The sequence below is a fragment of the Hydra viridissima genome, unplaced genomic scaffold (genome assembly GCF_058129835.1).
Source record: "Hydra viridissima isolate aposymbiotic clone 2 unplaced genomic scaffold, HvirCarnegie_v1 scaffold_1, whole genome shotgun sequence".
Lineage (NCBI taxonomy): Eukaryota > Metazoa > Cnidaria > Hydrozoa > Anthoathecata > Hydridae > Hydra > Hydra viridissima.
The window spans coordinates 33,117,826-33,142,488 of NW_028324300.1; the positions used below are offsets into that span (position 1 = coordinate 33,117,826).

Here is a 24,663-nt window from a genome sequence, read left to right on the forward strand (position 1 = left end):
AGATGAAGATTGGAGATGATCATTTTTGAAAATACAGTACCGTCTTATATCATCAGAGACTTAAAAAAGAATTTCAAGATTTTGTTAGTTTTTTTTTATTGATTTTTTGTTAGGTGAGAAGTTCTGGCTGCTTACTTTTTGTTTATTTTTGTTTGTTGTTTATGTGTAATTTAACTTCCTGTCACTTTTTTTTGTGTTTTAGATCAAAAACATTTACAAAAAAATAGTTTCAGCCTTTTCAATAAGATAAAGGTATGACAAATTTTATTAATGTATAATAAAATATTTCCAGTTTATTTTATCTTTTATTACTCAATATGTATGTCATTTTTAGAGACCTATATTATCTTAAACTGTCTTTTAAAAGATAAAAGAAGTAATTTGAATTGCTTTTTTTAACCAGACAGTCATGTGATATGTCACAAGGAATGTTGCTATTTTTTAAGATAAACAATGGATAAAGTGAGTGATATTTCCCTATGTACATTGGCTAAAATAAATGTTCTTTTGAAAGAAGCACCTCACACCCAGGAGGAGTGTAGCCAAAAATCAGAAGTCAAAAGAATTAATATCAAACCAAAATTAGGGGTCGAATTTATAGCATTGAGATTGGGCTGCTGTGGTCGAAAAGGATAACAAGACTTAGAGATGAAAGAAAAATCAAGTAAGTTATCCAAAAGAATTTCAATATGACAGTAAGAAAACTGAAACTAGTTTTGGAAACCAAGGCATAAATATTTCACTTAGATTCTTAAAAAGGAGAAACTACGAACTAGGTTTTGAGTGTAGAAAATCACTGAAGAACCCAATGGCCACAACTAAAATAATTAAAAAACGTCTTGTTTTGGGGAAAATCACTCTGCTTTTTTTCAAGATGACAGGAATAAGATAAATTTTCTTTTAACTCTCTTCAGACACGAACACGACTGAACACGAACACGACTGAACACGAACACGACTGAACACGAACACGACTGAACACGAACACGAATAAACACGAACACGAATAAACACGAACACTGGTATTTTAAAAAGTATTAAACATCAATATTGATGATTACTTCGGGTTGTGTTTAGCGATGAAACATCATTTCGATAGACGAAAGTTTGTGATCTCAGACCAGGTGAACAATACAAGTCGGTATGCATTGTGAGGACAGTAAAGCACCCAGCATCTTTAATGGTTTGTTCATGCATTTCAAGTATGGGCACCGGTCAACTTTACATTGATCAAAAGACAACGAAGGTCTAATTTTGAAGCAACTAGTTTCAAATTTGATGCAATTTTTAAACAGCCAACTTTTGTGTGGAATTCAATCGTTTTCAAACAAACACCCCTGCTGTTGATGTAACATTGATTCAGAAGCCTGATGACGGTTCACAATAGGTTTGTTACTGCTGAATCAAACAAAAATAAAGCCGAGGAGTTTGATAACGTGATTGAAACTTCTTTGATCACGGCTGAAGACTCCCACTCGTTCTGGATTTGATTCCACTCATGTAGTTTTATCTTCTTTTGGGGGTTGTTAACCATCTTTTCAATAGGTTTTCTATAGTTGGCCAGAAGCAATAAACTTACCTGCAAAGCTAAACTGTCAGATGTACCAATATCATGGCGGTCAAAAATTCAGATCTCAAATAAAATCATTTTTAAAGAAGTCTTGATGAATAGATTTAGAACAATAGATTTTAAATTATGTAACGTACAAAACAATTCTTTAAATATGCTAATCAAAACGATTGTTTGTGGTAAGTAATAAAGTTATGCGGAAAAGGAAAATACGCTAATAAAACCAAGCGATTGATACTTTAAATAAAAACCATTTATTTAGACCAAAATTTGAGTCGGTTGTTAGTCATAAGCGCGTCATAATATAAATTATGAGGAATAGGAAGACATTAAACCTCCGTAACCATACGTCGATAATATAACTAAATATATATACACTTTTTCATATACAAATATATGTGTATATAAATATTTGCATATATGTAGATCGTGTATATTAGTAGATTGTTATTTTACTAACAGAAATGGTTTGCTACAATTTCGTTCAAATAAGGTTTCATTGACCAATCTCAAATTTTATCATATGCTCGTAGTATGGCATAATTTACGTTAGATAAATGTACTAGTGGTATGTCATAATTTAATTTAGATAAATATACTAGTGGTATGTCATAATTTACGTTAAATAAATAGCGACTAATTGTTTATTCATTATTTTCTTTTCGAAAGGTTTCTTCTTAAAGTTTGTAAATCTCAGTTATGAATTTATTTTAATATATGACTTTTGTCAATACAACCACAATTTATTGTTAAACATTCTTATAAAAATGTCTTCCCTGCATTCGGTATTTTTAAATTTAGTTTAAAAATCTATAGCATTAAAACCAAAATTTATTATATGATATGAGAATAGATTTATATTTATCATAATTATTTTGATTTATTATAATTAATTTTAAAAAACACAAAAAATCTGATTTGTTTGATGATTTTTAAAAAAATCGAAGTTGCAACAAACAAAGTTGTAAATATTTTTTGTTGTAAAATATTTGCTGTGAGATTTCACGGTTTAATATTATGTAACAAAATGCATGTAGATTTTGTACAATAGATAAATGGATGGAATTTAATTCGCCAATGTGACTGGTATTTTTGTTACACTTTTCTCTTGTGATCTTAAGGAACGAATAATAAAACAAACAAAGTAACTATAAAAGTTAAAATAACTTAATAGGATGTTCCAATTTAAATATCTGAAGGAGAGAGAGAGGAGGAGGATAGCGAGATGTCTCCAGCAACACAACATTTACAAACAACACCTTATATGTCTGTATCGATAACATCCGGCTAACATCCAAAACAACTGCTAAATGTTGAAAAATTGAATATTTTCCCGGGTTTCATTACAATTATCTCTTGCTACTTTGCTTTTTCTCTACAATACAACAGTAAAAAAGGCAATTTTAATCACAACGACCGACAGTTGCAAAGTTGTTTAAACTAATGAAATTTACAGTTTCAAAGTCTCCTTGCTAATAAACATGAAGCTTTTTAATCATGTTTTACTTATCTGTTCCTTTAAAACTAATTTTAAGAATAGAATTATACAATTTTGTTTAAATAATTTAAACTTTCTTGATAATAAATTTAGTCTCTATGAATTGTTCTCCTTATGAGACACAACTACACATAGTCTCAGTTCCGGTCTGCAATTTTTAGTTAAGCGATTTACTTTGATTAGAAACCAAACATTTTTTAAACAAAACTTAATGTACAAGTTTCGAGCATTCTTACGTTGAATAGGTAAAGATTTTAAATCGAAAATTTCAAAAATTTTAACTTGTTTACCATTTTGTATGTTATTCTTAAACAGTTTTTTCTTTTTAATGTTGCAAAAAATTTTGCCTTATGTACAAAACGATTGATTCTCCTTAGTTATAAACCCGTAAATTCCTTACTTGAGTTTTTTTATTTTTTGAACTGTTTGTTTGCTCATTTAGAGGTTTTTTTGATGTCAAAAAACGAAATTAAAACAATAAGAAGCTTACAGACAACAAATTTCTTGTATAAGCATTTTTTTTTTTTTTTTTTTTCATTACTGATAATTTAAAAATAGTTATTAATTATTATTATATATTATAGTAGTTATTTAAAAATTTTTCTTAAAAAAATAAAAGATCTAAAAGTTCCGAAGACTCAAAATGTTTTTTCCTTTTTAAAAATATTTTTCTAAAACGTACAAACATTTGTAAAATTATAATGACACGTTAAGTCACAAACTCGATTGTTCTACTTAAGTAAGTTTATTTGCTTGTAAGTTTCGATTATAGTAGAGTAAGAAATCGGATACATTTTTGTTTGACAGTTTACACTAAAAATCTTATTACAACGAAAACTCTTTTGAATGCTGTCAAAAGAATAGAGTTCATTTTTGGTTCGTACTTTTAATTTCTTGTTATATTAAAAGTCTATAAGTTTCATTATGAAGTTGAATACTTTTAATATATTACAACCATTTAAAGAAAGGTATCTTAAGAAAAAGTAAATGTTTTCGTTTCCTTTCAAAAATCATTAAACTCTGCACTCCTGTGGGAATAGCTTTTTTTTTTTAAGAATTGTGAGAATTTTTTATAGTAGGAAAATATTTGTTCCTCTAGTACCAAAGTAAAAATATTTGTACCGATAAAAAATTATTAAAATATGTTCCTTTTAGTAATATTCAATATTTGAACAAGTCTTTGATGACGTACTCACTGAAGATTTTGTTATGGGAAAAGCAAATCGAAAAAGAACAAACTTCCTAACGTAAGAATACTTATCAACTTTGCGTGCTTATTATATGACATTATCTCTTATATTAAGTTAACGACCTTGTATATTATATTTAGCTTTTCTTTAAAAGATATAATTGTTATAAATAGTTGTTACAAATTTATAAAACTTTTGGTTGCTATATATATAAAAGCTTTTTTTTTCAAACCAATTAACACAGATTTACAACCAGCGCAAATTTGTATGCAATCCAAAAGCTTGCGTAACAGGCTAATATTCTCAAGAATCACATAAATAGAAAGATGCAATCACACCAAATAAATAGAAATATGCAATCACACCAAATAAATAGAAAGATGCAATCACACCAAATAAATAGAAAGATGCAATCACACCAAATAAATAGAAAGATGCAATCACACCAAATAAATAGAAAGATGCAATCACACCACATAAATAGAAATATGCAATCACACCAAATAAATAGAAATTTATGTGGTGCGATTGCGTTGTTCATTTATGTGGTGCGATTGTATAATAAGATTAAGACATTTTATCTTTTATGGTTAAAATATATATAAAAAAAAAGAACTCAGGAATTTGGAAATAAAACAAAGTTTAATGATAACAAATGTTTTCAACCTCAACAACATGTCTCAATAACAGAAATTTTGAGCACATGTTTCTAATGTTAGTCACCAATATTGAGTTCTGCGTCTTGGAGATAGATTTTCATAGACTGTTGGTTTGGATCCTAGTAATTACAAGTCTTTAACTAGAAATAATTGAAAAATCTAGAGGGAAATATCTGGAGAGCTTAGTGGCCGATTCTCTTTTGACCAGAAATTAACAAAGTCAGAGAGCCACTTCTGATCTGAATTAGGATTGTAACACTGGAAATTTGCCATTTTATAGAGGAAGCTATGAAACCTTATGACTCGTCAAGAAAAACTAGACAGGTAAAAGACTGGTAGCATTGCTTTTAACTTCATTATATGCAGCCAGAAGTCAGTAGGGATAAGTTTTTCAACTTCTTAATGTTTGTAAGGTTGTCAAGGATTCTTCTGACCCCAAAGTAATGTTATTCTTTCTGTTTGTGGAACTCTAAAGTTCTTACTTGTGAGCAGGTTAATTGGCGTGTTTTTATTTTATTTTTTCATTATCTTTTGTCAGCCTCGACTCTAAGGACGTTCTTAAAAGTGGAATTTTTGTTTTCTTTCAAAAATCTAAACTCAATGACAACCTTTTGAAGTGTAAATTTACTTACCTTATAATCACTGGCCATACTTTCGCGGACGTAATGGTATTGCTCTTGACAATCGGCTTGCTGTGATGAAAATCCTCTTTTTTGTATCTTTTAATCTCCTTTTATTTCTTAAAAACTATTGCTCAAAAGACCTGTAACTGCTTCATGATGCCCGTAACTGGCAAATCTGTGTAAGGCAGTAATAATGGTGCTAGAGTGATGAAGAATGAGTTTGATCTTCAATCAGGCGAAATCAAAAAGTTATTTGATATGTATTAACACTAATAAGAATGCTTCGAGTAAAAATTTAGAGTAAAAATTAGTAATTTTATATATGAAAAGGTGAAGTTTCCCTCAAAATAATCTTGGACCTGTAAGTACCAGAGTATTATACTCGTCCATGATTCATTTGAGGGAAACGTAAGTTAAAGAGCTGTTGATGTAAAAAAATTATTACTTGAGATTTCTAAAGAACAAGAAACAAATTTTTGAATTCGTTTTATTTTCACCATTATGAAAAAAACATCGAAAACAATCTGTTACGCAAGAGTCTTTTTGGTCATGCGGATGTTTTGTGTAAACCGGAACTATCTTTCGTAAAAATAAACCTGGCGTTTATTTTTACATCTATTATGTATATTTATTTTGTTAGGATGAATTTTAGACAATTTTTCATCAAGTTTAACTATTTAAAATGCCCACCATATTTTTCTTCTTTCTTCTTTTACTTGTTCAAACTTACACTAAAAAAAAAGCTCCATATATCTTGATAAAAGTTTCATAAATTCATCTTTAACAAACGTTCTATAAATTTATCTTAAAAAATCTTTCATAAATTCATCTTTAACAAACGTTCTATAAATTTAACATTAAGATTGTTCTGTAAAAGCATTCAAGAAATAACTATTACAACTTTTTGTAATAGTTACTTCTTGAATGCTTCTTGAAAAATTTTTAACTATTGATGTAATTACTAGAGTAAAATAAGACCAATAAATACGTTTTGTCACCTTGATAAAAAAAAAAGGTCAATTTCGCCCAGAATCTCTAAAATTGTTTTGAGAGAAATTAGTAAAAAGAAATAGTTACTTACGAAAAACTGAAACTATGATCACGTTTGCAACTCGGGACATTAAAATAGTTGAAGTGATAATTAAAAAAACTTTACAATTGTTTTAATGTAAGACTTGTTCTTGCACAATTCTGTCACATTTTAAAATTTGTGACGAAGAATTACGCCTGAAAATAACATCGTTTTGGCTACAAAACGAATTCCAGCACGTGAAACACTCGAGTTGTCACATTATTGTTATCTGCATATTTTATCATCTTGTATTTCAAAGAATTGTTGCTATTTGGTGTTGAAAAAATGTTAATTTCTGAACTAATTTCTGATTTGTTTATTACAGTTGTATTAGTTTCTTTTTTCGTTAAATATGGTTCTTTCTTTTAATGTTAGTAAAGTGGCAATATTTGGAATATGAATCCCAATTATTGTTAGTTTGAGTTTTTATAAATGTATCTTTTTGTTGTTTATATAGTATTTTTACTTATAAAAAGGATAAAAAGTTAATTAACTTTTTATGTAGTAAAGTTTTAAATAATTACAAATTACAATTAACTGAAATAAAAAAAAAAAAAGATACATTAAAAATATTAAAAAAAAAAAAATTATAAAAACGTTACCAAAAAACCGTAATCTGAAAAAAAAAAAAAAAAAAAAAATCTAATTTTGCTGTAATTTTATTTATACGAATAGATAAATAAAATTAGAGCAAAAATAGATTTTTTACTCAAACTACTGTTTTTTTAAGTTTATTTTATGTTTTTATCCACTTAAACATTTTCTACCTTCTTATAAATATATATTTGGATTGGTTCATTATTTCTAACAATAGATTCCCCTTTCACTCAAACTACTGTTTGGATCGAATCATTTTTTGTAATCAGTAATAGTATTTCAATATTATAAGACAAGATCATCGATATATAAGATCAAAGTAAAAATATCAATGTATAGTAATCTTGTAAAAAAACTATAACACTGATAATATATGTTAAATGTTTAGATAAATAAAAAAATATAAATAACTCTGGTTTTTTTAAATTCTTAAATTGATTAAACTTTTCTAAGTTTTTATTCTATAAAATTATTTAATGTATGTAGCAAATAACTTAGCCAAAGTAAAATTGATCTTAGCGAAAGGCTTGTAATCTACATTTTTATAGCTTGTTAGTAACCAATACACTTCCTTCTGAGTCCATGTTTTAAAATCTTTTAAGTTAACAGTACACTTATTATAAAACAGTGTTGCTCCAATATATAAAAAGCTCTCTCCTAAATCAGCCAAATCATATTTATGGATGCAAAGTGAGATAACGAGTTCTTCATAAATGTTTCATCTAAATATAATAAGCATAAATTTGAAAGAAATGGTAAAATGCACATACTTCGCAAATTTATTTACCGACATCAGAAAAGTTATTCGTAAGATATTGTGACGGTGTTATTTCATTTGTGCTTTTTTTTTCTTCTTGTCCTCATTGTGTGCGTGTGTGCAGCTATTTACTTTGTGGATCAGTTTGGTGTCTATATCAGTAGCTATATCTCATTTAATGATATTCGTGTATGGATTGTGTAATGAAAGACTTCTAACCTTTTAAAACAAATAAATAAGTAAAAAATTATTTGTATTGTATATATTTTGATTCAAGAGCATAATATTTACTATTGGTCATTCTGTTCTTTAATAGTACTCATTAAATATATCAAATATTTAACTCAAATATATTCTTATACATTTTACAAGAAATGATAACAACTGATGAAGTTCCATTCAAAAATCTTTCAAGGTCTTTGGAAATGTTAAATTTCTCAAAAGTATTAAGTCCTATTAAAACTAATTACAATTTTTCTCAAAAATTTGCATCCGAAATTCTTGCAAGATTTGGTTAACCCTTATTTTTCTATGTGTTTGCAGATGTTTTCGACCTCTAAGCCACGGTTCCCTGAAAAGTGTTTCCCAGTTATCTTTTGATTTGTTTAATGTGCCAAGGTTTCGACTTGTTAGTAAAAATTATAAGATAAGCTATATAGTTGTCTCAAAAAGACGACATACAGGGTGGCGTTTCTAATCCTGTCTTGAAATAAAAACTTTTTTGGAAATAATCAAACTTAATCTGCTTTCATGATCATAATAAAACAAAGTTTTGAGTATATTAATAACCTGTATGATCGCCATTATTCACTAAGAAGTCCAAAATTTTACTACAAAAACTTTCACATATCTTTTGGATATATTGAGTAGATATCTTCTCTCATTTATTTTTAATCATGGAAATTAGCTAGTCCTTTAGTCGAACTCTTGGTTCTTTATATGCCTTACCCTTTAAATAAAACCAGCAATTTTCCAGAGGATTTAGGTCTAGAGAGTTTCCTGGCCAACCTGTCCAAATATTTGTGATAAACTCAATAATCCATGCCATTTCAGTCTTTGATGTATACATTTTAGGCACAGGTATCAACTTTTTATTATTCATAGCTTCTTTATAAACTGGTAAAATACTTTTATACTTTAACACAATAATCGCTGTTTACGGAGACGTTTTCATTAATGAAATGAATAGTTTTTTATTGCGTAGAAACCTTTGCGTCACCCTTTACTTCTGTTTCCGAATAACCATGGGGCAATTGACGGTTAAACGGACGGGCTAGGGAAAAATTATTTGATGAACAGAATAAAATCTTATGTTGGTAAATATTTCCCAATAATTATTCAGACCTTGCTGTATCAAATCTGCCGACGCAGCAATGATAGAAAAACAAATCATTAAAATTTTTTTGAAAAAGATTTTGACAAGAAAAACTATTCGTATTATTATAGTATACTGCATTACCGTGTACTTGATAACCATACTTAAATACTTTGTTAGATTAAATGTTAGCATACTTGAAGATTTAAGCTAAATTTAACGATGATAAATTGAAAATTAAAGCTAAACATGATGATCTGTTTAATATATGTGATGACAGTTTTTGATAACAATTTTTCCAATATTATTATTTACTCTATTGCTAATTTTTTTTTTAATTGAAAGTTGAGAACAGCTTCATGTATATAAATATATATGAAGCTGATTCTATATATATATATTTCTAATACTTCAAATCTCTCAAATGTATTGGTTTCTGAAAATATAATATCCACTCCGATTCAAGAAAGCAATCTATCTAAAAAATTTTTTTGCTATTGTTGCTCCAGTTTTCGTCACCTTAAATTTATCTTTCAACTCAGTTGAACGGCAAGAGTTTCAAATACTCTGTTTACTTCTTCAGAAAACAATATTGGTTATTTGTCAAGGCGGGTGGTCAAGAGTTCAGAATATTTTGATCATTGCTCACTTATGATAGGAAAAAGAAATGTTTGCAAAGATTTTTGATTTTAGAGCAGAGAAAAAAACTGAAGGTTATTGTTTTAAGATCCTTAATAAAGCAATAGTAAAAAAAGGATCAGAGTAAGACAAACATGTTTGCTAACTGTGCAGTAATGAGTGATGGTGGAGAGAGACCCAAACTTTTATTACTTACAATTTATTACATACATAATGTATGCAAATTCTCTGATTCTCTGCAAAATGAGTTTTAATGGCTCTCGACATTTAATTGTATTGCAGAAAAATGAATGTACTTAATTGGTAAAGATTTGATTTAATGATATTTTTTTATGATATTGCTGGCTTTAACAAGTCAAAAAAAAATTTAAGTATGAGAAAAGTGAGATTTTTATAGTAAATTTTTTTTACTAAACCACCCTATTAGACTCACATTTTGTTTAATTTTTGGTCTTTTTTTCAGTTGGTTACTTTTAGAACCCAACTGAAAAAAAGAACCAAAAGTTGTGAGTAAGAATGACAGTTATACTAATAGTTTTAGTTTATTTATTACACGTGTATTGACTCATTAATAAATACTTTTGTTTTTTTTTTACATTCTCAGTTTACAAATCCAAAATTATTTAGCTAAAACAAAAGTTAGAATAATTTGTTTATCAAAAAAACAAACAGAAAAAAAAAATTGTTTTTTAACTAAAAAGATAATCTTTTAAATTTATAATAAATTTGGTTTGAAACTTATACTAAAACTACGGGCAGTTTCAACACAAATAAAATAAATTTGTTTCTTATGAAAGTTTTAATCTAAATGAAGACATGTATGACCCCTCATGCTTTTACCCATGTTGTATAGGATTTGAATCAACATCTTTTCAAACTTCAATTAATTTTATACAAGAATATTAAATCAAGGTTTAAAAATTTACTCTATAAAAAAAAAAGTGTTAATGACATTTTTACAAGAAAGATAAACCCAAGTTTTCCTTGAATCAAAGAGTAAAATTACTAGTTAATTCTTCTCCATATGTTGTAAACATCAATCGACTAACATCACTTGACTAACATCACTCGACTTACATCACTCGACTAACGACTTTTAAATTAGAGATAACATTAATTAATTAGATATTTAAGAATAGAAATTTAAAATTACCTAAAGAAGGTAAACGGAAAAAAAATTAAACACCAAGAATGAACAATCAGACTTTTTCAATTCAATTACATTGCAACATTTGAGTTAAACTTAAGTTCTATTTTAATTTAATTGTTAGCTATAAATAAGATTGTTTTGTTTTTACATAACAGTACAAAAAAGGTTTAGGACATGTTTCATCACCAACTTCAGCAAATAAAAAAATGTAATCTGATATCCTATTTGAATTAATAAGTTAGTAACAAAAAATAAGTTAGTAAAATAGTTAATAGTGAAACTAAAAGTACCATTATTACAAATTAATTTTTTTTTTTTCAATAAAGAAATAATAATAATTGAAATAAAATATATAAAAAGAGAATTAAATTTAGAATTGAAATCAAAACTGATAAAAAACTGAATTAGAATTTAACACAAAAGTAAAAAATTATTTGAAAATTATATGCAGGTATACACTTTTCAAGGACTAGTAAACCAAGTTTTCATTTTAAAACTGAGAAATGAAAAATTTGCGACAAAAATAACTCAAGCGTTTTTCAAAGATTTAAAACCAATGGAGTTTTATGGCCAGCAACACGAAATTTAAAGAGAAGGAAAACGGAAGGAAGGCGAAAGGGGTGACCAAAATCTTGTTCAGTGCGTATATCTTTCCCAGAAAAACACATCTTGGTTTGATAAGCGGAGGAAATGTTTAATAAAATTTTCAGATAACTAAAGACATTTTGATTTTCGAATTTCAGATAAAAACTATAGTAATCAGATAAAAACTAAAATAAAATTTTCCAAAACTGAAGTTGAAAAATAACCAAACAACAATACAGTAAGGCTATTTCTCATGAATATTGTCTTACTTTTAAGAAACAAAGAAATATCAATTAACAAAAGAACAAGCCCCTGATTACCCGGCGTTTTTAAGAGGCTGACACGATAAACAAAAATGACAATATTTACGCTTGACGACGTAAAAATTCATACGCAAGTAAAAATAAACATTGCAACAAGTCAAAAAACAGCAGAACAAACTACTAACTTTAAGTCCTAGTTGTTATAAAGATTATCCATTGGGAAAGTGATTATAAAGTATACGGATGAGGGTTACTGAATGCAGCCATTGCACCATAAATATGATCCTCCAATTGCTAAAATCAAAACTATACGTTCAAACAATGAAGAAGGTGGGCTAGAAACTTCTAATGGCGATATTGATAGTGGCGGAAAATGGGTTCATAAAACATTTAGGTTCGTTGTGTACGTTCGTTGTATATATAATTAAACCAGTAATCCGGGTATGTATGTATGTATGTATGTATGTATGTATGTATGTATGTATGTATGTATGTATGTATGTATGTATGTATGTATGTATGTATGTATGTATGTATGTATGTATGTATGTATGTATGTATGTATGTATGTATGTATGTATGTATGTATGTATGTATGTATGTATGTATGTATGTATGTATGTATGTATGTATGTATGTATGTATGTATGTATGTATGTATGTATGTGTGTGTGTGTGTGTATGTGCGTACATACCTACATACATACAAACATACATACAAACCAAAAAATTAGGAGAAGAATTGCTGACTATGAAATAGTATTTAAAAGTACTGACATAATGATGCAGTGATCATTATATGAGTTTGGTGGAAAAAGATATTCAGAACATTGCCATTTTGAAGCAGATTGTAGAAATTCTGGTTGCATACTTAGAGACCTGCAAGCAGAAATTTAACTTTTTGATATCTGGGGGCCGCCCTAGATAAAATGCAAGGAAACTGTTGTCATTTCTTTGACACTATTCACATCTGATACTTACTGATGAAGAACATTGATCTGGCCCACCACCATGATGCAAAAAGAGTTTTGGAGCAGCTATGATTCATTTCCTAGTTTACATGATGGATCACTGCTACTTTGATGAGTGGAAGGCATAGATCTGGTACACACAAACTCAGCTGAAGAGTAGCTGGTGGAAAAAGATCCACATTTCATTAGTTTACTGTATAAGCTAACCTCAAGGACCAGGAAATATTCCCTAAAGATATTTTCTGATGACAAGTTCACTGCAGGCAAGTCTTACACCATCGCAATGGTGGTCAGTTGTTAAAGAGGAATTGGCTTGTGCTCTCACAGTGAGAAATTATCCAACTTTTGTGAATTTTGACATCCCTGCACTCCTGTGCTACTTTACAAATCTGTGTGAATAACTACAAATTAAACAAAGTTACAAAAAAATGATTAAAATTTTTATGTATCTTAATCAAAATAAAAATTGTTTTTTGTTATGGTTAATAATAATTTATTTTAGCTTAACTATTTTGTTTTGATTTTTCTTCTCAGGGAGTTATTAGGGTCAAGTCCTCCTACTCATGAAATAATTTATGGTGAGAATATAAATGATATGCCATGCAAGAAAATCAAGCAAATCAATAAAGACTATATATCTGCATACTGTGCTCCTCCAGACCTTTTAGATGATATCAGTAAGCAGTTTTCTAACAAGTTTTCTGAAGTTCCAGTTGTTAAAGGTAACTTTTTTCTTTTATATTTGTTATTATATTGAATACTAAATGTTAAATATGACATTCTTTTTTGGTTTGGTGCTTTATGTTCCTCAGAGTTTTATGTAGACAGCAATTTTTTTTTTCTTTTTTGCAATCAGATATTGTTATAAAATTAATAATACATTTCATAGGTATAATCAATATAAACAACAAAAATATAAATATAATCAAATAAAATAATATATAAACAAAGATAATTGATTTTAAAAACAGTAAAAAATTTTTGAAGACTTTTAAAGTAAACCTTTTAAAAAGTATTCCTTATTTATTCCTTATATTCCTTATTTTCCCTTATTTTTTTTGTCCCGAAAATATAAATCCTAGTAAATGTTTTAAAGCAAGAGCTACTAAATAAAAGAATGATCATTAGAGCCAAAATATGCATAGTTGAACTTCCTTAAGGTTTCATTGACCCCGAGCACTTGTAGTGCTGATTTTGTCTTAACTAGTTGTTGAAGAGCATTTACATTTTTGATTAGTTTTTGATGGTCATTCCCATCAAAAAAAAGAAAGAAAAAAATGCTGGTCAATGGCTAGCATCTTTTTTTCCTAGGAAAAAAGATGCTAGCCATTGACCAGCATTTTCCCAATAACTTTTCAGGATCTGGAACCAATGGTTTACAGGAGCCACAAAATGTATAGTTCCATTGGAGGAATTATGTCCAGGATTGTGTCATCAGTTCCAGTGATGATCAGCATATGAATGAATTAACAGACAGTTTAGCTTAAGATAACACACTTCCTAAGTTCAGGAAAGCTTGATTAGTCTCAGGCAGATTCTCAACAACAGCAACTATTATTTGATGTTTAACAACTGTATTTAGCTATTCTTTGAGTCAAATGTCACTTCTGAGGAGGGGATTTCTCTAAATTTTCAGTAAAAGGTTTCCTGTGATTGACCCTGAGACAAAACTCTAAAAAGCCATTTCTGCCATCAATACTAACCTTCACAATCTAGTCAAATAAAACATTCCTAATAAAAAAACGGGGTTCAAAAGATCTGCTGAATTTTTGCAATGAGTTGCAAAATTTTGGCAGATCTACAATAGTAGCACTTCAAGGAACCGCATTGCTTGAAGTGTTACTATTGCCAGAGGATGTTATCATTTTTAGAATTGGTGAAGAAATCACTCAATCAGCAACCAGGCATTTGAGTACTGGCATGGTAATTGGGTGTAACCAATTTTGCAATTAATGACAGTCCTGAACAATTTCTTTATCCCATCCCAATAATAATCCTGTGTTAAGCTGAACATTAACAAGATCTTTTATTGATAATGAAAGTGTGAGTTATTTTGCCGTTATGCCTTTATACCTTATTAGATACCTGTATACCTTTTTAGGGGACCTGAATAATTCATTATTTGTTTAATGATAGACAGCACTTCTATCAACAATGCAGCTTTTAACTAAAATAATTAGTAGTTGAGTAACTTTAACTTTAACTAAAACAATGAGTAATTTCATGTCAATTCATTCGGACCATGTCACTATATATCTCAGATTTTGCTGTTTTTTATACAGTTGAGAGGGCTTAACAATAATAAAAAAAATTTAGCCTCTAACTCCAAGCAGATCCTGAAATTTGGCTGTTTGACTGTTAGCATATATTGGCCAGGCCCCTCTTGTCCCATCAGAAATGCAATGTTTATTTAGAGGTTTCAAGTTAGTTATTTGTTCTTTTTACTTAAAAAGTTGTACCTGGCTATTTTCTAAGGTGAGGAATTCAATGAATTAATCAAAAACTACATCAATTATTAAAAAATGCCCCAAATTATCAATTTAAACAATTTTATGTATAAATAACTTTATGTAAACATTTTTATGTCTTTCCAATTTAGATGCTTGACACTTGAGCATGCTTGCCAAAGTCATTCTTTTGAACTGCAGTTTGATATTTTCAAAAAAGTTCACCCAAAAATGTACAGAGCTTAAGAACTAAAACTGTAGCCAAGTAGCCCTGGTCTCCCCTACAGTTTCTTAATTCAAAATATTGTTTGAAACTTATTGGTATTTTCTAATCCTAAAATGTTACTAGCAAATTTTTTTGTTAAATAAAAACTATTAGTATTTAAAAAAAATCCTGTCATAGCATTACACCACCTATTTTATTCATCGATGTTATGGTGTTGTAGTAAAATATAATTAATATTTTAAATATAAACAAGTTGATTACAAGTAAACGACCATATTAAGTGCAACAAAAAACTATTCTTCTCATAAAACACATATAGTTCGATTTTCAATTGTTATGGTGTTTAAAAGTTGGTTTTATTAAGTTAGTTATTATTAGTTTCTTATTTCATAAATGCAGTTTGGTAGTTAGTTTTACATTGAGAATTTAATAGACAAGCATGAATCAAAAAGAAAAGAAATTAAAGGGTAAATAATTGTTGATAAAAAACCATTGTAAAGTTGTTTTGAACAATAAAATCGAAATCTGAGTTTATGAAAATTACAAAATAAGCTGGTTCAATTACGCATGGGGATATTAAAAATTGAAATAAGAACAAAAATGTTTTCATCTTTATAGGTAATCACTAACAACAAATCGTACTTTTCATTTTAGGTGGTATCACAATAATACTAGATATAGCAAAAATATTTGAGAAACCAGTTTCCAAATATTGTGCCTGAATATTAACTGTTGGAGCTGCTTTGATGCTTTAATTAGTAAACTCAGAGAAAAGATTCTTGTTAATGTATGGAAATTTTAATTGAAGAAGACTTCTCAAGTACAACTTCTGAAAAGAATCAGTTTTAAGAGACATTAAACATCTTGGACAATATTAAAGGGTTTATTTTGCAACACTTTGAAAACATGTATTTAAAGGGGTTATTTGTTTTAAGATTGAAAAAGAAAAAACTGGCAGAAGTGCCACCACTTTGAAAACCTGTTTTCAGCTTAGTTAGGCAATCCCTGGAATTAAAATCAATTTAACCCAGAATCCATCAGATACCATTTTGTTTTGAAACAAACAAGTGAAGATGGTAATGTAACAGACGTTTTTTCTTTTACTGTTATTCAAATAACTTAATCCAATCAACATAATTTATTCTGTGTAATTATGATATGTTTCATTGGATAAATAAAATTGAGTAAACTAAGCAAGATGTTATGGTAAAGTTGCATGCACAGTCTTTTTTTTAAAACTTTTCTGACTAACTAGAGAAGATGAGTGTTAGGTTTCAATTACAGACATAATTTGTATCATTGATCTACATGTTATGATCACTGGATGGATGTTTGGCTGTTAACACATCTAAATTGGATACTTTCTTTTTTGTATTTGTTTTTGTAATTATTTATCTTTGTATTTATCATTTTATGCAACTTAATAATCTAAATACATTTTTTTTTTAATTTCAAGAACATTGGAGTTAATAAAGTATTATGTTAAAAATAAATTTTAATTTATTCGTTTAGATTGGTGACTGTAATATGTTTGTTCATTTGCATATTAAAGTTCATATGTTTTATGAAAATTATTGTATTTAGACTGATGTGTGATAATTGTTTTTTAGGTATCATTAAGGCCACATGGGTTTCTTGATCATTTAAATTGGGAAAAAGATAATATAAAATTACTTAAAATGATAATTAGGAGTATTTTACGATAACTTATGCAGTTTTTGGTCATTTTATTGGATTCCTCACACCAGAAAAAAGCTATGTATTTAAGCAAGAAGAATAATGAAAAACTGAAAAACTCTGAGGGGACAAAATGGGACTGGGTAATATCTGCTAAAAGTTAAATAATAATATAGTTATATCATGAACTTCTTGAAATAAGAGGCTAAAATTTTCTTTTTTTAATTAAGTCCTACCAACTGTATAAAAGCCAACAAAATCTGATTTTTTAAATTTTCATTTGACTTTGAATTACTTAACTAAGAATTGTTAGAGATGAGTCTAAATGTTGCAATTCTAGTCATTAAATTATCAATTAATATTGCACAACAAGCACACAACTTTTCTATATCCATCATGATCTCTAGCTTGATTAAGCATTTTAATTCTGGATTTTTTACCTGTTATGAAGAATGGGCTTTATTTAGAAATCATTAGCAAAACATATTTGAAAATTAGAACATCAACAAGAAAATTGAAATCAAGATTTGTAATGTCTTAGGAATCAAAATAAATTTTGTTTTAGCAACCAGAAAGCTACATTTTCATTTTCCTTAAAATTTGCCATTGGATGGAGCCAATATCATTGAAGAAAAAGAGACCAAATAGACATTTTTAACCACATTTAACAAAGCTGATTCTTGAATTATGTTAATCTGTCTAGTAACCTAGAGTTTAACATAACATAGAGTTTGCCTTCGGAATTTGCTCCCCTAAAATAAGCAACTATTGATCATATTTTAGCCTTGTGAATTCTCAAAAAAATATCCTTCTGTTGATTTTTTAAAAAATTTTTAAATGTTTTTTCTATTACCTGATTGATCTATTTTATTTAGAAATATTAAAAAATCTTAAAGTTGATCATAATAGTAATTATATAATTTTCGTTAACTATTTTAAATGGTTTCATAACTTGTATAAAATAGTATTTACAATATTTTTAAAAAGTATAGAACTATATAATTTTAAATATTTATTCATGTGGTGAAGCCTGTACAACTAGATTTCAGTAGTTTAGCATTTAAAAAGTGTTATTTGATTTGAATGTTCTAGTTCAATCAATGATTTTTCTGCACAAATCATCTCCTGCTGTGCTAAAAACTCACTCTGCTGATACACTTTTTGCTGGAATTCCAAGAATTCGTCTTGCAACTTTACCTAAAAGACCTCTTTGTTTGCCCACCAGGTCAATCAATTTCCATCAAATTAATCTTCTATCAAGTTTTTTAAAGTTTGAAATTTTATCTTCAATTACATTTTCAGATTGCTTTCATGGTCAGAATATATTTCCTTGAAATTAAACAGTTTATTCAGTAATGTGGTTCATTTTTTTTTTGGCTTAATGCATTGTGTATCACTTTCAATAGCAGTTTCAATGTCTTTTTTTTTAAACCTTCCTTTCTTCATCAAAATAAGGATGATTTAGCTCTTCATCTGAATTAGAAGCCAAATTGTTGACCCAATTTTTATTATCAAAGAAACAAGAAAATAAATCTTTTCTAATTTTAAATGCAATTCTTTTTAATAGTTTATATGTTAAATCTTTTGATTTTCCAAAATATTTATATTTAAAGTTTGGATCATTGAGAGATGAGAGTTTTTGTCTTCCAAAAATCTTTCTTTTAAGTTATTTTCAAAAACTTTTTTTATTTCTTGAATATTTGGTCACATTTTTTTTTTATACTAGCATCAAAGAGTATGTTTTGTTTATGACAGGATAAACCATCAAAATTCCAGCAATCCAACTTGAAAGAGCCAGTGTAACATCCTTTGTAAAGTGCATTAACTTTATTTCTTCTTTAGTATTATCAATATCCGAATTTTTTATTACTTTTTTAATCTAAACACTTGAGACCAATAAAAAAACATATCTGATATACTGTTGCAATGTGTTGCATTATCTTGAAGTACTTTATGTTGACCCACTCCTTATATGGAAAAAAAAGTGTGGGATGTTTAACTTGAAGACTTTTAGTGATGCCAGCCAACATGTAAAGCATTTGATCCTGCACTTACACCCAACTTCTTCACAAGCACTATCCATATAAGATGCATTGTCAATAACTGTAATAATAAAAGAAAAAAGCAAAAGTAGAAGAAAGTAATAATTATATATAGGGATTCAGAATTATATACTGATGTCTTTTAGTCCCAAAAATTTTTAATTTTGATTTTTGTCTTGACTGATGCCAAACATTTCTTGAACTTTATCTCTAAGGCATTTTTGTTTTGTTCCACTAAAAATGCCTTAAGTCCTGATTTTAGTTAATCAAATACATTGCTGTTTTAAAATTATATTAACTTGTTTATCAAAATCATACAGTTGAACTGTCTTAAAAACTCAAATGATATGTCAAGACAGAAAAAAACAGATAAAGATTAAAGGTGAAAAAAATTGCAGTCATACGCTTGTGATTTTGAGGTATCAATTTTTGAAATTAGGCTATGATTATTTTTTTTAAACTTTTTTGAAATCTTAAATCAATAACTTTAAGTTTTCAAAATTGTGACTGCCTTTTTTTCTTCTGTGGTCAAATATGAACTAATTTATTTATATAAATTCCTAACAAAAAAAAGATGTTTTGTTTCATCTTCCTTGTTGTATCTTAGATAAATCTTTTATCTGAGATAAAACAAGGAAGTTTTGTTTTTAACTCTTTGGTTCATCATTTTAGCAAATATAATTATAGTTAATATACAGAATGTGCCAAAATATATAACAAACCCAATTAATATGTTATATTTATATATAATTGTTTTATGATAATAATTACCAAATACTTTTATACTAAGATAAGAAGAAAAAAAAACAAATTATATTTCTAGTAACTGAGAGCATAATTTTTTTTATCAATTATGTTAAATGTTTAAAGTGCTCTTCTTGAGCTTCCAAACAATTTTGCATTCTATTTTGTATGGTTCTGCAAACTTTAAGACATAATTCTGGAGTTAAAGCTGCAAACTCTTTAACAGTTGCTGCTTTTAATTCCTTGATGTTTGTGATTTGATGTTTGTAGACACTGTTTTTTAGAAATTCCCACAAAAAAAAATCAGGAACAGATAAGTCAACCACTCATAGTAAGAGCCTAGATGTCCTATCTGGCAATATTCAAATGTTCATTCAATCAGTTTCCATCCTGCTGGAAAATGCTGGTAATGCTTGTAAAGCATGAAGAAAAAATGTTGAAAAAGTTTTAATGTTACAGTCAGCCTTGCATGTTCCATCAAAGAAATAGTGATCTATGACACTTGAACTGTGAATTGTGACATGAACACAAAGTCCTGGATTAGCTACTCCTTTTGTCACAGTATGATGCAGATTTTCTTCAGCATACTAAACACTGTGTCTGTTAATGATGCCATCAACATGAAAATTTGATTCATATGACCAAATTAACCAGTCAATCAGCTGTGGGTCATTATGGAAGAACATGAGCATTTCTTTGCAGAACTGGACCCTTTGATCATAATTGTCTTCATTCAGAGTTGCACTAGTCTAGGTATAAAATGATGTAACTACTTGTTGACCAAATTGTCAATTGTTCTTGTTGACCAAATTGTCAATAGTGTTAAACATGTATAAGGAATGAATATTATGTTGTAGATTGTTATTTTCGAGAATACAGTCATGAACAATATTTCTATGGAAGAAATTTTATTATCAAATGCTATTATGGAAGTGGGGGAGAAAGTACAACAGCTCTATGAAAGTTCAAACAAGTACGTGGTTTAATAAAAGACCCATTTACCACACACAGCATCAAAAGATTACTTAACAAACTCGAATAAACAGGCGGTATTCTTGATGAGCAGGTCACCCATCTTTAGGGTGTTTCCAAGACGTTTAACATCTGTGCATTTAACCAGAATTGAGAAAAAAAACAGAAAGTGTGTTCAGATATTTTGATGTAGGATGGTACACTGCTCCACATTTTTAAAGGTGTCAAATGGCTTATTGGCAGACATTTCAAACAATTCTGGCCTCCTCATTCTCTAGACCTTAATCCATGTAATTACTGGCTCTTAGGTGAGTTGCAAGTAACAATATATCATCACAATTGGCCCAAATCTAAAGAAGAATTAGTTCCATCGAACAAGCAGTAGCAAACAGTTCACAAGAAAAAATAGCTACAACCATTGAAAACATGGTGGCCCATTAGAAAACTGTTGTACAAGAAAATGGACACCATTTCAAGCATCTATTATAATCTACAAAAAATATTCCTAATTTAGTAGTGTTTTTGAAATAAAATCTATTTTAGTTTGATTTTTTCTTTTTGCTAGTTTATGTTAAAATTGTGCATTACTTTTTGAACACCCTGTATAAACATTTCACTTTAGAGTTTTTAACCTAATAAATTACTAATTTTAAAAGTAAAAAGAATATCTAGCAATCAATGTCATTTTTGAAATTGAGGAATTTCAGGCCGTTTTGAATTTCTGAAAATATTTTGTTAGTTTTATTTGAGAAAAAAAATTTTCTCAAATAAAACTAACAAAATATTTTTAAAAATTAGTTAAAGTTATTTTTCTATTAAGTTTTTGAAGAAAGCTTCTGTTTCTGTAGTGCCAATTGTTGTTTTCCTTTTGTTTTTTTACTTTTATTTTCATTGTTTTCAGTTTTAAGGTCAATTTGTTTTTATTTTTAAAATGTTATTACACAGTTTAATTTATTTTAAAGGCATTTATGACTGGAGTGACCGTAAAGATTTTGCATATGGCAGTGTCTTAAGTTTGTATGAAAAAGACAAAATTTCAAATGTTCAGACAGGCGAGCCTCTTGCAGATGCTCTTGCAATTGTAACACGTCAAAACTGCAGTATTCTTGTTCTTGCTGATGGAGTGAGTTGGGGTAGAAAATCAAAACTTTCTTCAAATTGTGCAGTGCATGGTGCAACCATTTACTTATGTGAACATATTGATTCTTGTACTACAACAAAAGATGTTTTTTCGAGTATTTTGCATGCTTTTAAAAAAGCTCAGCAAGAAATAGTTGATATGGAAGCTACGTTGACAACATTATGTGTTGGTGTGGTTGTGCAGCTCCAAGAAAAAAATAGATGGGCGTTTTGTGTTGTAAATGTAGGTGATTCATACGCATACTTCTACAATGAGAAAATTGGTGTCAAAGAAGTTACATACGGTTCTCATTCACTAGATGAGGAGAGGGATATGAGGTTCAGTGGAGGATCCCTTGGACCTGCAGATGGATGTAATCCAGATCTTGCTAACCTTACATGCTCCTTTGTTATAATTGAGAAAGATGACATAGTCTTCCTGTGTAGTGATGGGATATCTGACAACTATGATCCTGCAATAGCTATGTTTAATCCTAGGTTTAAACTTTTGCAAAATAATGAAGTAAATGAAAATAAAGTCATAGTTAATAACAAATCAAATCCAGGCAAGTGCATACCAGCAGAGTATACAAATTGCAATAGTTCATTGTGTTTACCTTTCAGTACAAAACCTGACGGAACTGAATTTGTTAAAGAAGTTTATGGGGTTAATGAAGAACCATGTATTAGCCTAAAACCATCTATTACCAGTAATGAAGATGAACCTGCTAAAAAATCTCAAACGACTTTTCTTAGTAGTACGCAAGCTTATCATCCCACTGAGAATATTGAGATACAACAAAAGAGTTTCAATACTTATGTTAAAAATACTCCTAGTAGTTTACATACTTGTGATACGCTTTTTTCAACTGAGAATGTAGCTGAGATACCAAATTCTGAATTTTTAGATCAACCTTTAGCCTTGAAATCATGTCAAAATATACGCAGAAAGAATGAACCAATGAGTAAATCTTTAAATTTGAGAATTCCAAGTGTTCTTCAAGAAATTACTGAAGGCGAGCTTTGTAAGAGAATCTATGATGATAAAAATCAAAATTTGTTCTATACTAAATACACTTCTAGACTAAGGAGTAGGTCTGAAGGCTGTAACGACACCTCACAAAAGAATAATAATAAAAACAAAAATTGTATAAAAAATAATTTGGATGACAAGTGTGCAGAATGTTGTTCTGCACACTTGTCATCCTTAACAAGTGAGTCTTCAATCAGAGAAACTGAGAAAGTTGTATCAAAGAATTTAATCTCACCAGGCATTATTGGAAATGATTTTGAAAGCAAAAGTCAAAGAAATAAACATTCCAAAAAAGAAAACAGTAGCTTAATATTAGAAAAGGATGAATATATATCTGAACCAACAGGCACACCTGTTTTACAAGCAGTTGAAAACAAAGTTCAAAATGGCTCTAAATTGATAAACAATGTTTCACCAAAGGTCTGTCCAAATACATTGATAAAAACATGCACATCTTTTAACCAATTTAAGAACCCCAAACAACCTCATGACTTAGCAGGTGATTCTATGAGTGAAAATATGGAAATTGAAATGAAAAATTTCAACAATTCAAGTCAAATAAATGAAGATATTGAAAAAGAAGACAATATAAGCTTAGAAAAATCAGAAAATATTCAACATGTACTTGTTTCCAAATCAATTGAAAACACAACTCAAAATGGCTCTGAATTGATAAACAATGATTCACCAAATATTTCTCCAAATATGATATCATTGACACCACGAGATCGTCATGAAGGGATGTTAGAGAGAATGACAGAGGTATCTTTTTGATTGTTTTAAAAAAATTATTTTATGACTACCTGTTTTAAAATTTACAAAAAAGTTTAATAAAAATTTTTCTGCTTAGGTTATAGTAGGCACTTGTTCTGATGAAGTTCCTATAGATGGTCTTGGTCTCAGAGCAATTGATGTCTGTGTAAGAATAATTATGTTTGTTTTAAAAAGAACAGAAGAAAAGCGTCAAGTATTAGAGCAAGTTCCACTCTCTGAGCTTAACCTACTATCTCCAAAAGAAAAAAAAGAAAAATATGCAACTATGAAAAAAGATTTAGAAGGTAACTTTTGTATTTTTTTTATAAACTATATACCAGGGGTTGGCACATCTGAGGTCAACCATAACTTGTTCCAGTTTTCCATACCTTACACAAAGCCAAAAAATAACTGCATAGTAGAAAACAAGCTCAATTTTAATTTAGCTTAATATCATAATATGTTTCATATCTAAAGTACTATGCAAAGAGTGTGTGTGTACATGTATAAGTGTGTATGTATGTATGTATGTATGTATGTATGTATGTATGTATGTATGTATGTATGTATGTATGTATGTATGTATGTATGTATGTATGTATGTATGTATGTATGTATGTATATACATACAGTACTGTGAATAAGTTTTAGCCCACTTATTAAAACTTGTGTTCTTTTAACAGATTTTGAATAATAACTTCCGATTATTTTTTTATATAAAATAATGTCTAACTTCAAACAATACTAAACACTATTTTAAC

The 24,663-nt window shown here is 28.6% G+C and overlaps 1 protein-coding gene across 6 annotated transcripts in view; it reads left to right on the forward strand.

The window, feature by feature from the left end:
* Positions 1–2,114: 2,114 nt before the first annotated feature.
* The window catches only part of LOC145192607 (uncharacterized), a 29,199-nt gene continuing 6,650 nt past the window's right edge, over positions 2,115–24,663 (forward strand). Inside the window, exons 1-5 of one of the 6 annotated variants that reach the window (XM_090084747.1) lie at positions 2,115–2,138; positions 4,224–4,315; positions 13,424–13,611; positions 21,960–23,911; positions 24,000–24,207. In XM_090084747.1, the coding sequence (XP_089940873.1) occupies positions 4,278–4,315; positions 13,424–13,611; positions 21,960–23,911; positions 24,000–24,207 (2,386 nt within the window). In that variant the 5' untranslated portion in view covers positions 2,115–2,138; positions 4,224–4,277. Of the gene's footprint in view, positions 2,139–3,213; positions 3,314–3,513; positions 3,575–3,832; positions 3,945–4,223; positions 4,316–11,568; positions 13,216–13,423; positions 13,612–21,959; positions 23,912–23,999; positions 24,208–24,663 lie in introns of those variants that run through there. The other 5 variants (XM_090084733.1, XM_090084739.1, XM_090084728.1 and 2 more) reach the window with 5 other exon arrangements.